We start from the raw sequence: 13,471 nt of genomic DNA on the forward strand, positions 1-13,471 counted from the left end.
GCCGTAGGGGACCGCACCGCCACTTCCCAGCAAATTAGGGACACTGTTGCTCCTGGGGTATCGGCGAGGACCATTCGCAACCGTCTCCATGAAGCTGGGCTACGGTCCCGCACACCGTTAGGCCGTCTTCCGCTCACGCCCCAACATCGTGCAGCCCGCCTCCAGTGTCGCGACAGGCGTGAATGGAGGGACGAATGGAGACGTGTCGTCTTCAGCGATGAGAGTCGCTTCTGCCTTGGTGCCAATGATGGTCGTATGCGTGTTTGGCGCCGTGCAGGTGAGCGCCACAATCAGGACTGCATACGACCGAGGCACACAGGGCCAACACCCGGCATCATAGTGTGGGGAGCGATCTCCTACACTGGCCGTACACCACTGGTGATCGTCGAGGGGACACTGAATAGTGCACGGTACATCCAAACCGTCATCGAACCCATCGTTCTACCATTCATAGACCGGCAAGGGAACTTGCTGTTCCAACAGGACAATGCACGTCCACATGTATCCCGTGCCACCCAACGTGCTCTAGAAGGTGTAAGTCAACTACCCTGGCCAGCAAGATCTCCGGATCTGTCCCCCATTGAGCATGTTTGGGACTGGATGAAGCGTCGTCTCACGCGGTCTGCACGTCCAGCACGAACGCTGGTCCAACTGAGGCGCCAGTTGGAAATGGCATGGCAAGCCGTTCCACAGGACTACATCCAGCATCTCTACGATCGTCTCCATGGGAGAATAGCAGCCTGCATTGCTGCGAAAGGTGGATATACACTGTACTAGTGCCGACATTGTGCATGCTCTGTTGCCTGTGTCTATGTGCCTGTGGTTCTGTCAGTGTGATCATGTGATGTATCTGACCCCTGGAATGCGTCAATAAAGTTTCCCCTTCCTGGGACAATGAATTCACGGTGTTCTTAATTCAATTTCCAGGAGTGTATCTCGGTTGCTTTAGAGCGAACAGCAATAAAGTGCGTGTAGTAAATATATCGATCCTCTTTTCAGGAAAGTCGTTACTATGTTATTAACGTACATCTGTTGACACATACCGAGTGGAAGATAGACGTCAGACTGACAGACAACTTCGCACAAGGACAAGAAATGAACACGACAATCCACTGTATAATACACACATGTAGACTATATAACCATAAGACTACAGATCACATTCTTTTTTTAGTTTAACTGTATGTGCCTAATACGAACCCTTCCAACATTAAATACGACTTCCAAAAAACGCGAAACCTTATCCATTTTGAGTTTGCATTGAAGGTAATCTCTTCTAGGTTGTTAGGCCACGTTATTTTTCTCCTCAATTTCTTCTACACAATCGACGATTCGACCCTTTCGGTGGCATCTTCTTCAGGATCTTCTAATGTTAACGGTTAGTTGAACAACAGAAGTTCCTGAAGATTCCAGCAGAGGTGTGGGAACTTCGATCATGTAGAAGACACTGAAGAGATATATAATTCTGTCTGGAAACCTAGAAGAGTCTATCGCCTAAGTTGTTCGTAGTAATACACAAATATGTCTTCACCGACGGCAAATCCACAACCGCAGCAGTGCCCGCTAACCTCTTTGGAAGGGAACAACTGATACATTTATATGTGTTTCATCTAAGGAAACATAAACCAACGCTGATGCTCATGACACAATGACAATGATGTTTTTAAATTTTATGTAGATTTGTGTTTTAGTTATATTCATTCTGTAATGTTGGAATCGTCCTATAATAGCGAAATTAAGCTGTTTGTTTGACATTTTAGTGAAGATAGATGCCTTTGGCAGACCTTATAACCAAATTGCAGAACAGTAAAACGGTTGGCTCCTATTCTTACTTGCTATACTGTGGTAACCTTTATTCATATTTTAACTTTTGCAATAAATGTGTTAGCAAAACTATCTACATGATGAACTATTAAACATTTTATTGAGATATTAATGCTAAAGCTCCGACGTACTGTCATGTACCGAGTGGTTATAATTAAACTGTCCTTATTTAACACGTTATAAAGAGAAAGTAATTACTGCACGATTGCCAAACTTGGTAACAATGAGGTCCATAGTATGGAGTGCATGATTTCCACTCGTCACAGCGCCACCGTCCAGTTCCAACTGTGACCACCAGGTGCCGTTATCAGTCATCGTGATTCACAGTTTCACGCACCTAATCAGTGGCAATGCACTTGTTGACGTGTCAGCATGAGCATGGATAAAAGGAGCAGCGCATTACTGGTGAACCTGTCGTATCAAAACAACAGTAATGCTGCAGCTGCACTTCCAGAATATCGCCGGCTGAAAAGATTACTATAGGGTCCTCTTTCTCCACCTGGTGTGCGGAGCATGATGAAGAAGTTCGAATGAACTGGAGAACTGGCCGTGGCTCCGGAAAGAGGCCGACTACCGGTTGAACCACAGGTGGTTGATGATATCGCCGTTAGGCAGTGCACGTGCTGTGTCACGACAGTTGAAGATCCCGTTGTCCACTATACAGAAGGTGCTTAGAACCATTCTCAAATGATATATGTAGAAGATCCATATCGTACAGCAGCTCGCACCACAGGACGCACAACGACGTGTTGCCCTCGCTCTCGTCCGCAGCCCGTGGTCGTGCGGTAACGTTCTTGCTTCCCACGCCCGGGTTCCCGGGTTCGATTCCCGGCGGGGTCAGGGATTTTCTCTGCCTCGTGATGACTGGTTGTTGTGTGATGTCCTTAGGTTAGTGAGGTTTAAGTAGTTCTAAGTTCTAGGGGACTGATGACCATAGATGTTAAGTCCCATAGTGCTCAGAACCATTTGAACCATTTGAACCCTCGCTCTCCACTTTCGCCCAAGGACTGAAGTTGACGAGGGCTGGCCCTGGACCATCCTATGGACAGATGAAGCTCATTTTTCTCTGACGAGTGAGGTGAACACACAGAATTGCCGAAACGGAGGGGGTCACTGTGCATGAAGTTCCCCTGTATGTTGAACGTGTCACCGTATGGTGTGGCTTCACGGCTACGTTCATCATTGGCCCATTCTTTTTTGACACGTTGACGCTGAAAGACCATAGACGTGCAGTGTGCCTGGCCAGCATTTCTGCCATATGCTCCGCCAGCGTGGCTGGCCATGGTGGCCGTGCGGTTCTAGGCGCTGCAGTCCGGAACCGCGGGACTGCTACGTTCGCAGGTTCGAATCCTGCCTCGGGCATGGATGTGTGTGATGTCCTTAGGTTAGTTAGGTTTAAGTAGTTCTAAGTTCTAGGGCACTGATGACCTAAGATTTTAAGTCCCATAGTGCTCAGAGCCATTTGAACCATTTGAACCGCCAGCGTGTCACACCCACCCTACAGGAGAGAGACGCACTGAACTCAACAATTTTCGTGCGAGATGGGACGCCACCGCACATCGCTTGTGAAGTTCACCTGCTTCTCCGAAACATATTTTGAAACGATCGAATTATCAGCCGATCGATTCCAAGTGCTTGGCCGGCACGATCACCTGATCTCACTCCCTCTGATTTCTGGTTGTGAGGCTACCTGAAGGACAGGGTTTACCAGGGGAACATTCACACTTGTGCTGATCTGAAGCGCAACATATGAAGAGAGGTAGTCAGCATGTCTACTGAAATGCTTCGTTCTGCTGTGCATAATCCAATCCTGCGCTTTCAGACTCTTCTTCAGACTGATGGGCGTCATATTGAGCCTCTTTTGTACGAGTAATAAAACCGGTATGTAATGGTATGACGTATGACAGCAGTACATTAAGGGTATTTCAGTTTGAAATGATTCTTTCATTATTTCTCTTCTCCATGTCCTTGACATTAATGCTACCAAGTCTGGGACATATACGGTAATTAGCTTTCCGCGTTATAACGTGTTAAATAGGGAAAGTCTTTATTAAAAACACCCGATATAATGGCGGCGCTTACGGTGATTTCTCAGTCGTACCGACCCACAAGCTGGCGCCGTTCCTATACCAAACATCTTCCTTATTTTGGGTACCCTGTTATACTTATTTACGTATTTCTTTCATGTATCACTGTAAATAATTAAATGATAGAGAATAATTAATAGTTTTGTTCTTGTTTTTGATCTGAAAATAGGCTAATTCACCCGAAACTCGTAATTACAGCTAAATAAAAAGAACATGATGTAGAATGTGTTTTTTTCATAAAATTATAAAACAACGATGCTGTTCTCCCAGCGAAACAATGCTGCCTTAGTGTGCACATTTAGATACCTTGTTATTATGCCTGTATCTTCTATACTATTGTTTATATTCTTCCTTGCCTATTTAACTTCTTCATGTTAACCTCTACTGACGACGTGACTTCTTGTCGGCAGGTGAGGGCGGCGCTGTATTCGACGGCTCCGTCCAGACGCCACTGGTTCGAGCAAATCCCGGAGAGGAGCTCATGTGAGTAAACCACTGTAGAACAGTAGAACATGTACAGCGCTTCTTGTGTAAATACCGTGGTAGTTCAATCGCAACTGTAATAAATACAACGAAAAACTTTGCGTTAGTACAGACTGAACAGATGCAATGTACTATTTGGGTGACAGTGACCCTTAATACCGCAGTAACCGAGTTATTTTGACGTGGTACTGTATTGGAGTTGACTAAGTGGATTCATAAAATTCATCGAGCCGTTGAAAAATCACTTGACTACTCAAATCGCTCACTTGAGGGGTTTCGAATTTATTTCCATCATCAGATATTTGTTGCTTCAGAGTAATGCTTGGACTTATACCTCAAGCGAATTGCTTCGTGCCAAGCTGGGCGATTATGGAGGCTGAACTCCTGTATATCTTTCGAAGAGAAGTGCTAGCAAGTCAACTGAGAATTGTGTTTAACAGGAAGTATTTAGTTAATAGTGTGGTTCCTAATTACGGCTAGCATAAATTTCAGTCCTTAGCTTCGATGACAAACAGTGTCAAGGGCAAGCGTGAACATTTGTTCGTAAAAAGTGAGATTCGCTTGACGTATAAATCTAAGCTGTACGCTGAAGATGGAAATATATCTGAAACGCGCGAAGTGAGTAATTTGAGTGATAAAGTCATTTTTCACCGGCTCTATGATTTTTTTAAGCGACCTATTGAGCTCCATTACAGTATTACATTGTGATACAATCACTGTCGCTTGCCTCCTGCGAGCTTTCACGTCTCAACTGTATAAACGAGCTGCGCCCAATCGGTAGCAGACAGCTCGCTCTATCTGAACATTCTTCCAGTCAGCAGTTTAAGTTCCTGCCCTTTATTGTTCTTTAATTGATGCAGTATCTTTGAACACATTGCGTAGCCCGACTCAGTATCATGTAATATGCATACAGTAAAAATTGTATCATATCAACACACTAATCTGGAAGCGTAAATGTGTGATAACCTCTTCACTTTAGAAGCGAGAAGGCCTGACAGCCACGTTTGATGAAACTGGTAACACTATCTTCACTGTCTGAAGTACTTTCTTTCCATGAAGCAGTAAGGTAAATATTGGTCTCGTTCGTCATCCACAGCTTATCCAAATGTTCATCGTCCTCATTTCTCTTTGGACCAACGTGTTAAGGGGATGGTACGCAGAATCTCTTTCTGTTCCGGCACGAAATCCTCATTGCACATGTTAAAAAGCTGAAATTATCATGAGGGCTTCTGCTTACATATTGTCGAGATAGGTGAAACACCGTGTTATCCACCTCCGCAGGGTTCCTTTCCACAACATATTCGTTCTCTTTGAAAGTTAATGAACCACATTTCATCTGCTATATTTAAGGTACAGGATCACTACCACATAACCGAAAAAAATTCTCACACTCCCTCTGCGAACTACCACATTATTCCAGCTTTATCAACATACAGTATTTTCATTTTGAAACGAGACCACTGTGCTTTCCACAGCTACTTGACGGGCTTCTTCTCACAGGACGTTTTTTAACGATTATCTTCTAAATTACAGTCATATCTAATAAAATTGCATATGTGTACAAGTGCAAGGGTAAAATGTAGAATACTTCTTTATGAACTAAATCATAAATATTGATACGTAGGAAACGTAAAGGACGTGTTAAAGATAAACTCAGCCTAAGACTGCCAGAGATTTATAACATCCATCGCATGTGTGGTAGCAGTTATGCGGAAGAGTCTATACGGACTGCTGCCGATCGCTGCATTGAACATAGATGTTACCTTAAGAACAGAACTTTTGATAAATCGACGGCGGCCGAGCATAGTCTAATAAAGAAATAGAAGATTATATTTGAACATAGGAGAATTCTACCTCACGCGTCGAATTATTGGGACTTTGTGAATAGGGAAGCAATCAAAATTAGACTGTGTCATAACAGCTTCAATTGAAACACCAAGTATGGGCTTAGCAATACATGGAAGCGTGCACTCGATAAAAAAAAAAAAAAAAGAACACAGCACGGAGGAATAATTTACACTGCCGATAATAATGAGTTTTGACGCTGCAATGGACGCTGGAGGGGGAGCGCAGATGTAATCTTTCAGCACAGGGGGCACTATCTCCGTCCTGTCATCATGACGTCATCTACCCAATCAAATTCCGTTCTCAGTGCAACAAAGTGAGAATCTCGCCAGTTTCACGACGGCGATGAAGCAGTAAACGAAAGCGTGGCATATTACCCGTATTTGAGGCGATACGTTAATCGATAACTTTTTATTCAAGAACTTCGTATCGAAAGACCTACCTAGCATACTATGTATGAGAACGATTGAGGAAACGGACAGACGAAGAATAATAAAAGTACATTTCGCTTCAGAAAAACGGTGTTGCCTTTGTTCTAATTTTTGCACTTTCTTTCCATGTTTCTGTTCGTAGTAATTTTAACATTATCAATTCTGCTCCTAACAGTTTTCTCCATGGTGATACTATAACACTATAATACAGAAATACCTACACTCTTGAAAGAAATGTATGAGGTGTATTTGTAAATAGTTGGTCAGGTTAATTAACTGTTTGACAAAAGCTGCTTTGTGGTAGTATTTTATTTCACCCGTCTAATTTCGGGTGCTGCCCATCATCACATATTCCTTAGAATAAATTACAGCGTACGTTGTAGTATCTTCTGTATCTATAATTTTTCGCTTACTTCTAATTCAACTTACCGTATACATACTGTTCTCTAGCGTATCCCAGTGACAACATTTCGTAATGTTCATGTAATAATACAATTACACGATTCGTACATATATAAGTAATCAGCATAAAGAACTATCGAGATTTCATTTTTGTTTCTTAAATAGGTCTATTCATTTAAAATACTGACAAGATGTTTCGCTGTTTATGCGAAAAATTCTGTTTCTTCCAAAATATTTAGCAAAGTGACTTTTTGTCAATATGTAAAACTGATAGACATGTCACTGGCTATATATATATATATATATATATATATATATATATATATATATATATATATATATATATATATATATAACCGTATTATTAATTGGGATACGCTGGAAAACATTACACATAAGGAGAGTCGAATTACATTGAACTGAAAGATCAGAGATACATGAAACTCTGAGAGACAAGCTGTAGGTAACTTATTATTAGAAATATTTGTATTTCTCTAATGCAGATACCGCTGACGATGTGCAATGCCAGAAACAAATGAGGTGAAACAAAATACTATTTCGCCGAACAATTAATTAATAAGATGACATATTTACAATTCCTGCAAGCTGTAGAGATCAAATTTTCAAGTCATTCAAAACAAGCGAATCCTAACTCCACAATGTGGAGGTTGTTCGGGGATAGTTTCCAAGTATTTTGGTATAAGGAACCCATGGACTTCGGTTTTCGTCAAAATACCTTCGCAACCGTGGAAGAGCCAATAACATGCAATCAATAAAAGGTTCAACACAGAACACAGAGTAATGCTACGAACCTCATACGAGACACATGCACTCTATGTCTGTTGCTGCGTGAATAGGTTCGGCATAGCGTCGTTTGTTAATTCGTTCTGTGACTGTATTCTGTGAAGCCATACCAGAGATTGATATCGCTCAACTCTTACCAAATGAACGTATCAATACTGCTGTGTATCACTGTCAATATACAACCAACACTGCTGGAAAAACAATCTCGGACAGATCAGAACAGTTCTGATTGCAAACACGAAATATAGCCCATAACGTCGACGTCTGCACCGATGACCATATATTTTCACTTTAGTATAGATACCAAGATAAATGTTAGTAAGAAATCAAACGAGCCACTGGAGGCCTTTGGTCCCTAATGCCAATAAACTCAAAATATATATGTGAAGGTACCACATACAAGGTGTAACAAAAATGTACAGCACAAATTGCAGGACACAATCTTCACATGTAAACGAAGACATTATGTTGTATGAACATGGGTCTGGCAACGCCTTGTTTCCACGTTACAACTCATTTTCTCCCACTCATTAATCATGAGATTCAACTTTCCAAAATCGGCTTGTGTGGGCAGATGTCAATCCTCAAGCAACTGTTGAAGAAAATCATCAACAAAGATTTGCTGTCAGGGTTTGGGCCGACATTGTTTGTAACTGGTTTCTGGGGCTCAACGGACAAAGTTAAATGATTTCGTAGAGAATATTCTATCTGATCTGTTCGCAGAGTCTTTACCGGTGCGACGAAACACGTGCTTCATGCACGTTGGAGCACCTCCTCATTTAATTGTTAACGCCTGTCGGCTTCTAAATAAAAAATTCGGTGAAAGATGTATAGCAAAAGCTGGTCCAGTAGCCTAGCCTCCACGCTCTCCACTTGACTTTGACTCTGGGGACATCTGAAAGCTGTAGCGTATGGAAAACCAAATACAAGTTGCTCACAGTCACCGTGCCCGTATTACGGAAGGCTGCGAAACCATACGATACATCAGCGCGTAAGAGATTCACTACATTTGCCGGTTGATACATGTATCAATGCACACGGACGGCATATTGAACATCTCGTGTGAGAAACAGTTGCTTGGCGCATTCTGTTCGTGTGTTGTTCCAATGATTAATGAGCTGGAGAAAATGAGTTGTGACATGGAAACAAAGCGTTTCTGCACCCATGTTCATATAACATGATTTGTTCATCTACATGTCAGAAATGTCCCCTGCTGTTTGTGTCGCAATTTGGGTTACACCCTGTACATATAACTGACTTGAGGACAACCAATCAATCACTTCAGTGCAGATGCACACCACGTTCGAGCTCTTACGGGAATCAGCGAAATGCCACTAGTAATGAAGATAAATGACAAGGGGCACTCTACCAGTAGCGTGTGGATAAGTTGAATATTTGCTTCTGGCGGGAAGCGTGCTAGGGTGATCCATATGGAGGCGGGGGCAACCGTGTCTGAATAGCCTAGTGGTGACCGGCACGGAAGCTCAGCGTGTTCAGTCAGAGGGTTAGCTGCCCTCTGTAATAAAAAAACTGAGTGAACGGATCAACGATGGAATCAGTGTCCACTAACACCTAATGACGTTAATTTCTTTTTGTGTGTTCTCAAATTAGGTCCCGTAACAACCTCACAAATTTTGTGCATGCTGTTCGGACTCTCCTGCAAGTATTTGGAAGAGTATAATGTGGGTAAGTGTGACGGAGGAAGGGTAGACGAATGGCAGTTGACATCACATAGTCGCAGTATTTTTTTTAATCATCTGTTTCAATCTCTTCTAATGCATCATTCCTCGTCAAAAATGGTATTACGAGTGTCCATCAAGAAACGTCATTTACGTAACAGTTCCTGCATGTTGATTTTCAGTGTAACCAGAACAAGTTCCGTTATATTGTATATAGACCTGTTAATTTCGCTTGTAACGCTGTACAGGGTGTTTATTTAGAGACAGCAAAATATTCTGAAATAAATGCATCATACAAAAAAGTGTTCCGGTTGAAAAATTAATATTGTTAAAGGCGAAATCTGTCTCTGCTACACCTAGCCATCTGCCAACGTCTCATCCTGCATGAAAGGGTTCAGCTCTGTATTTTCGAATATTAAACGCCCATTTTTATTGTATGTTCGGATTCTACATCAACAAATACATACGGTTTGCTCAAAATATTATTTCCCATTCCTTGGAGATGCCACTGTAATTGACAAATATAACATGTGTCGGTTTTTGCAATTACGAACCTAGGCATTGCATTCTACATTTCATTTAGGATGCAAATGTAAACCTTTGTGTTGTAAAAGTTGATATTTACTTTCAACATCCAGAAAGAATGTTGTGGATGTAACAGTTTCTTGTTCCCATCGGGGTGCTTGATTTTGATTAGTCCCCTGGACTCTCACTGTTGTGTGCTTGATTTCGTTGAGTAGCCTTGCCTCTCAATTTTAGGGTGCTTGATTTTGGTGAGTGTCCTTGCCTCTCACCGTTGGGGGTGCTTGATTGTGGTGAGATCCTTGCCTCTCATTGTTGGAGTGCTTGATTTCAGTGAGTATCCATGGCAGGTTCACATGTCACTATCACTTCATGGACATTTTATCTATCCCAATGGTTGTGATTTATATTCCGCCGGTAGTCACGTTGTGACCAGCGCGGAGGTCACTGTGGTTGGATGGAAACAAAAACCGAAATAACTCACCCTGATGGCAGGGTCCAGAGTGGCCACAGAAATCAAGCATTCCGATGGTTTGTGGACTTGCCGTACTCACCCCCTAGGGAATAGAAAACTATGTCCCCATTCTAGAAGCTCATCTGCCAAAATATCAATGTCTGACCATAATATTTGTAGTGTACAATCAAAGTCAACTGTTAGAGACAAAGATTTACATTTACATCGCAAATGAAATGTGGAATCAAATGCGTCGGTTGTTAATAACAAAAATAAGCAGACTTGATATTTATCGACAAGAGTGCCATCTACCACGAATGGAAAACAATGATTTGATTTTTTTCACAGAATCAGAATGTGCAATAAAAATGGAGAGTTCCCATTTGAAATTATACACATTAACCGACCCACGCAGGAGATATAATTAGGAGGGAACCGGTTGTATAACGGACAGTGCCCCCTTTGTTAATATTAGCTCTACACACAGATATTTTTTTTTTTTTTTTTGTACGGAGCCTTGTTTTCGAGATATTTAGTTGTCTCAAATTGAACGCCCCGCATATGATAAACCACTGGCGGCGTGGTCATTAGAGCTATCGTATCCACCACAGACAACCATGGTGAGAGCTATGTGTAATGGGATGACAAATGGACATTTACGCACACGTACAGTTTCATGTTGAGTCTGCAGTATGGATTGCCGCGCAGGATTAGCCGTGCGGTCTTAGGGCACTGCAGTCATGGACTGTGTGTCTGGTCCCGGAGGAGGTTCAAGTCTTCCCTCGGGCATGGGTGTGTGTGTTTGTCCTTAGGGTAATTTAGGTTACGTAGTGTGTAACCGTAAGGACTGATGTCCTTAGCAGTTAAGTCTCATAAGATTTCACACACATTTGAACATTTTTTTGCTGTATGGATTGCCAAGTTAGACAAATGTTTCAAATGACTCTGAGCATTATGGGACTTAACTTCTAAGGTCATCAGTCCCCTAAAACTTTGAACTACACTCCTGGAAATGGAAAAAAGAACACATTGACACCGGAGTGTCAGACCCACCATACTTCCTCCGGACACTGCGAGAGGGCTGTACAAGCAATGATCACACACACGGCACAGCGGACACACCAGGAACCGCGGTGTTGGCCGTCGAATGGCGCTAGCTGCGCAGCATTTGTGCACCGCCGCCGTCAGTGTCAGCCAGTTTGCCGTGGCATACGGAGCTCCATCGCAGTCTTTAACACTGGTAGCAAGCCGCGACAGCGTGGACGTGAACCGTATGTGCAGTTGACGGACTTTGAGCGAGGGCGTATAGTGGGCATGCGGGAGGCCGGGTGGACGTACCGCCGAATTGCTCAACACGTGGGGCGTGAGGTCTCCACAGTACATCGATGTTGTCGCCAGTGGTCGGCGGAAGGTGCACGTGCCCGTCGACCTGGGACCGGACCGCAGCGACGCACGGATGCACGCCAAGACCGTAGGATCCTACGCAGTGCCGTAGGGGACCGCACCGCCACTTCCCAGCAAATTAGGGACACTGTTGCTCCTGGGGTATCGGCGAGGACCATTCGCAACCGTCTCCATGAAGCTGGGCTACGGTCCCGCACACCGTTAGGCCGTCTTCCGCTCACGCCCCAACATCGTGCAGCCCGCCTCCAGTGGTGTCGCGACAGGCGTGAATGGAGGGACGAATGGAGACGTGTCGTCTTCAGCGATGAGAGTCGCTTCTGCCTTGGTGCCAATGATGGTCGTATGCGTGTTTGGCGCCGTGCAGGTGAGCGCCACAATCAGGACTGCATACGACCGAGGCACACAGGGCCAACACCCGGCATCATGGTGTGGGGAGCGATCTCCTACACTGGCCGTACACCACTGGTGATCGTCGAGGGGACACTGAATAGTGCACGGTACATCCAAACCGTCATCGAACCCATCGTTCTACCATTCCTAGACCGGCAAGGGAACTTGCTGTTCCAACAGGACAATGCACGTCCGCATGTATCCCGTGCCACCCAACGTGCTCTAGAAGGTGTAAGTCAACTACCCTGGCCAGCAAGATCTCCGGATCTGTCCCCCATTGAGCATGTTTGGGACTGGATGAAGCGTCGTCTCACGCGGTCTGCACGTCCAGCACGAACACTGGTCCAACTGAGGCGCCAGTTGGAAATGGCATGGCAAGCCGTTCCACAGGACTACATCCAGCATCTCTACGATCGTCTCCATGGGAGAATAGCAGCCTGCATTGCTGCGAAAGGTGGATATACACTGTACTAGTGCCGACATTGTGCATGCTCTGTTGCCTGTGTCTATGTGCCTGTGGTTCTGTCAGTGTGATCATGTGATGTATCTGACCCCTGGAATGTGTCAATGAAGTTTCCCCTTCCTGGGACAATGAATGCACGGTGTTCTTATTTCAATTTCCAGGAGTGTAGTTAAACCTCACTTACCTTAGGACATCACAGATATCCATTCCCGAGGCAGGATTCGAACCTGCGAACGTGGCAGTCGCGCGGTTCCAGACTGTAGCGGCTAGAACCGCTCGGCCACTCTGGCCGGCCAAGTTAGACAAATAACTATAATACACATACCGAGAGAAGGCCCCTGACAGATACTCAGTTTTCAGCCACGATGCGCACAAGGCTGCCACGACACTAAGTGAAAGCCATAGCTGCCATAAACTGTGGTAATGCTGACACGTTGCCGTAGATAAACGCGTTACCCGATTGGTTGAGACACACGAGCAAAACTCCCGTTCTAAGTGCACTCTGTTACCGGTAGGACTATATAATGGCCGGCCGGCGTGGCCGTGCGGTTCTAGGCGCTATAGTCTGGAGCCGAGCAACCGCTACGGTCGCAGCTTCGAATCCTGTCTCGGGCATGGATGTGTGCGATGTCCTTAGGTTAGTTAGTTTTAATTAGTTCTAAGTTCTAGGCGAGTGATGACCT

At 44.2% G+C, this 13,471-nt stretch overlaps 1 protein-coding gene across 1 annotated transcript in view; it reads left to right on the forward strand.

Moving 5' to 3' along the window:
- Positions 1–13,471, forward strand: part of LOC126253282 (delta-sarcoglycan) — a 564,870-nt gene that overhangs the window by 508,314 nt on the left and 43,085 nt on the right. Inside the window, exon 6 of the mRNA XM_049954506.1 lies at positions 4,322–4,394. Within this exon, the coding sequence (XP_049810463.1) occupies positions 4,322–4,394 (73 nt within the window). The remainder of the gene's footprint in view (positions 1–4,321; positions 4,395–13,471) is intronic.

This window comes from Schistocerca nitens, chromosome 4 (assembly GCF_023898315.1).
Source record: "Schistocerca nitens isolate TAMUIC-IGC-003100 chromosome 4, iqSchNite1.1, whole genome shotgun sequence".
NCBI classification, from domain to species: Eukaryota; Metazoa; Arthropoda; class Insecta; order Orthoptera; family Acrididae; genus Schistocerca; species Schistocerca nitens.